The sequence below is a fragment of the Phytophthora parasitica genome (assembly GCF_000247585.1).
Source record: "Phytophthora parasitica INRA-310 unplaced genomic scaffold supercont2.222, whole genome shotgun sequence".
NCBI lineage: Eukaryota > Oomycota > Peronosporomycetes > Peronosporales > Peronosporaceae > Phytophthora > Phytophthora nicotianae.
In genome coordinates, this window is record NW_008649208.1 from 16,702 (window position 1) to 18,976 (window position 2,275).

Here is a 2,275-nt window from a genome sequence, read left to right on the forward strand (position 1 = left end):
CAGCAGCGGCACGGTATACTGCCATCAACGCTGGAAATGATTCTGTTTTTGAGGAAAATTGTAACTATTGGGATGCAAGTACGATCTATGGTTTCAGTTAAAGGTATGTACCATGACGTGGTAATCAGGGCTCATAGTGGTTTTTGGGGTAGGGAATAATCCAATTTGCCCATCCCCCCACCCATTCATCCTCTGGGGTGGTTTGTTTTTAGAGATAAACTAAAAATCCTACCCACCCCGCTGAGTTTGAAAACATCTCCCAATTGATTGGCTCTTGTTTTTGTCCACTTTCTGCCTCACGGAAAAAATTGACGACATCAACAGTGTCCCCCTTTTCATCTCACTCGACTTTCTGACAACTCATGGAGTCCACCAGTGTTGCCAACACCTATTCGGGTTCCTGTTGCCTCCGGCAGTGACGTCTCGTGCCCAAGTCCAGGCTGTCCGTTCCACACTGCAAAGATCAACACTCTCCGGCGCCATTGCAAGCATATTCACCAGCTCAGAATTTCTGTCAAGTACGCTCGTGTCTCGCTAGAAACCAAAAGGAAAGGAGGGGGGATATAGTGTACGTTATAGATCCAAGAAAAACAAAAAAAGAACGCCAGACAGTACATAGGACATAAGTATTTACTGATGTAGACATATACAGAGAGGGCGTGTTTGGTGCCTCCTCGTGCCCGATCGAATATCGACACTTCAACGTCAAGAATGTGAGCTAAGAAAATCTGCAGGAGTACAATCATCTCGAAGATGTGATCGCCAACATCAGCTTGGATGACGACGACAACGCCAACGACCAAAAGGATGACGACTACGTTTACTACACTAGACGACGGAGATTGCTAGAATAGTTACTTGCTCTATCTAAATCTGTAACCGCGACTGTAAGTTGTCAGGAGCTCATTGCCGCCTTTGAGTTTTGTAGTCACCTCCACGTAAATCTTGTGCTTAGTGCCGTTGTCACCTGGGACAAGAATGGAATTTTTCGCTTTCAAGCCTGAGCTCTGGTTTCACTGTTATAGTAACTTGCGAGACCTTGCCCATGTGTACGAGCTTTTCAACTCGGTCGGGCTGAAGTCGGTCGCGTAGTTTGAATGAATGAAGGCATGCGTGGAGAAGTTTCTCTCGGATGCAGCCTTCAAGCTGGCGCAGCGGAATAGTTGCTTCGCTAGAGTTTGCAGCAGATCGAACTGCTTCATTCCACACCAACAGTCGTAGAGCGTTAACTTGCGCTTGCACAGCAGATTCCACTAGCAAGGAGCATTGTCCTTCAGTTAGTTACGTAGCGATGATAACCAACCAGCTGCAGTAGTACCGCGTCCGCCTTATCCTCTCCGAACCACGACAGCATGGACGACTCGACCAATGTTCGCGTGGCCACGTCCATCCCTTCTCCGCAAAAAGGCGGACCCAGGAGATACGACAGTCCGTGAGCATCGCCGTAGATGAAATCGAAGCGCTCCGGAACGATTCCCTTAATGTCTTGAGATCCCGCGCGGTTAGGCCACAAAGTCCGAACTCCGTTGGAAGTTCCAGGAAGGCCTTGCATACCTCCGCGATTGGTATGATTCCTTTTCCAACGTCACAAGGTGCTTGGCGATGACACGTAGCAATGCCGAGCCTATTTTTAAGGAGGGAACAAACTCACGACTGATGACGAAGGTAAAAATCGTCTTGCGTTTCTTTCGCTACTGCTATCCCTTCACGTCCATGAAGTTTCACCCCGACACAATGGTGAATAAAATGGATTCAGCCGCAAGGACACTAGCTAGACAAGCCAGCGCCGATCCCCATCTCGTATCGCCAGTAAGAACAAGAGCACGGAGTTTCTTCTCCTTCACCTTACGGCGAAGCAAGAACCACAACTTGTGGTTCCGTTTGAAGAAAACCACCAGCTCTTTGCACCCATCGCGCAACGAGCGCAACCAGCTCAGGTGTTCAAGCAGATCTTTCACTAGCAGATGCAAAGCGTGGTAGACACAGCCATGGAAGAACAGGATAGGCTACCGTGGCTGCATCACTTCCCACATTGCTTTGTTTGCAGCAGTGTTGTCCGTGATCACTCTTCCAAACGCAAGCCTCTTGTACTTCGTCAGCACACACGTGGCATCTCCCACCAGGAAATCGGTGTCGTAACTTTGGCTGCCAGTGCAAACAGACACTGTGGTGAAGCGCCAGTTGGCTTTCGTGAATAAGAAAACTGGTTGATGGGAAGCGACCCGATCCAGCCCTGAGACTCATGGTCGACGACGGTGCGTCAGTGATTACGTCA

The 2,275-nt window shown here is 49.1% G+C and overlaps 2 protein-coding genes across 2 annotated transcripts; both read right to left on the reverse strand.

The window, feature by feature from the left end:
* Positions 1-1,019: 1,019 nt before the first annotated feature.
* PPTG_19911 (hypothetical protein) lies at positions 1,020-1,552 on the reverse strand (the record flags this gene model as incomplete). Its single annotated transcript, XM_008918519.1, has 2 exons — positions 1,020-1,253; positions 1,304-1,552. 2 exons carry the CDS (start codon positions 1,550-1,552, stop codon positions 1,020-1,022), a joined length of 483 nt encoding a protein of 160 aa, XP_008916767.1.
* Positions 1,553-1,721: 169 nt separating this feature from the next.
* On the reverse strand, positions 1,722-1,955 carry PPTG_24784 (hypothetical protein; the record flags this gene model as incomplete). Its single annotated transcript, XM_008918520.1, has 1 exon — positions 1,722-1,955. A coding segment is annotated over one exon (234 nt), but the record flags the coding sequence as incomplete, so codon positions are not given.
* Positions 1,956-2,275: the final 320 nt, after the last annotated feature.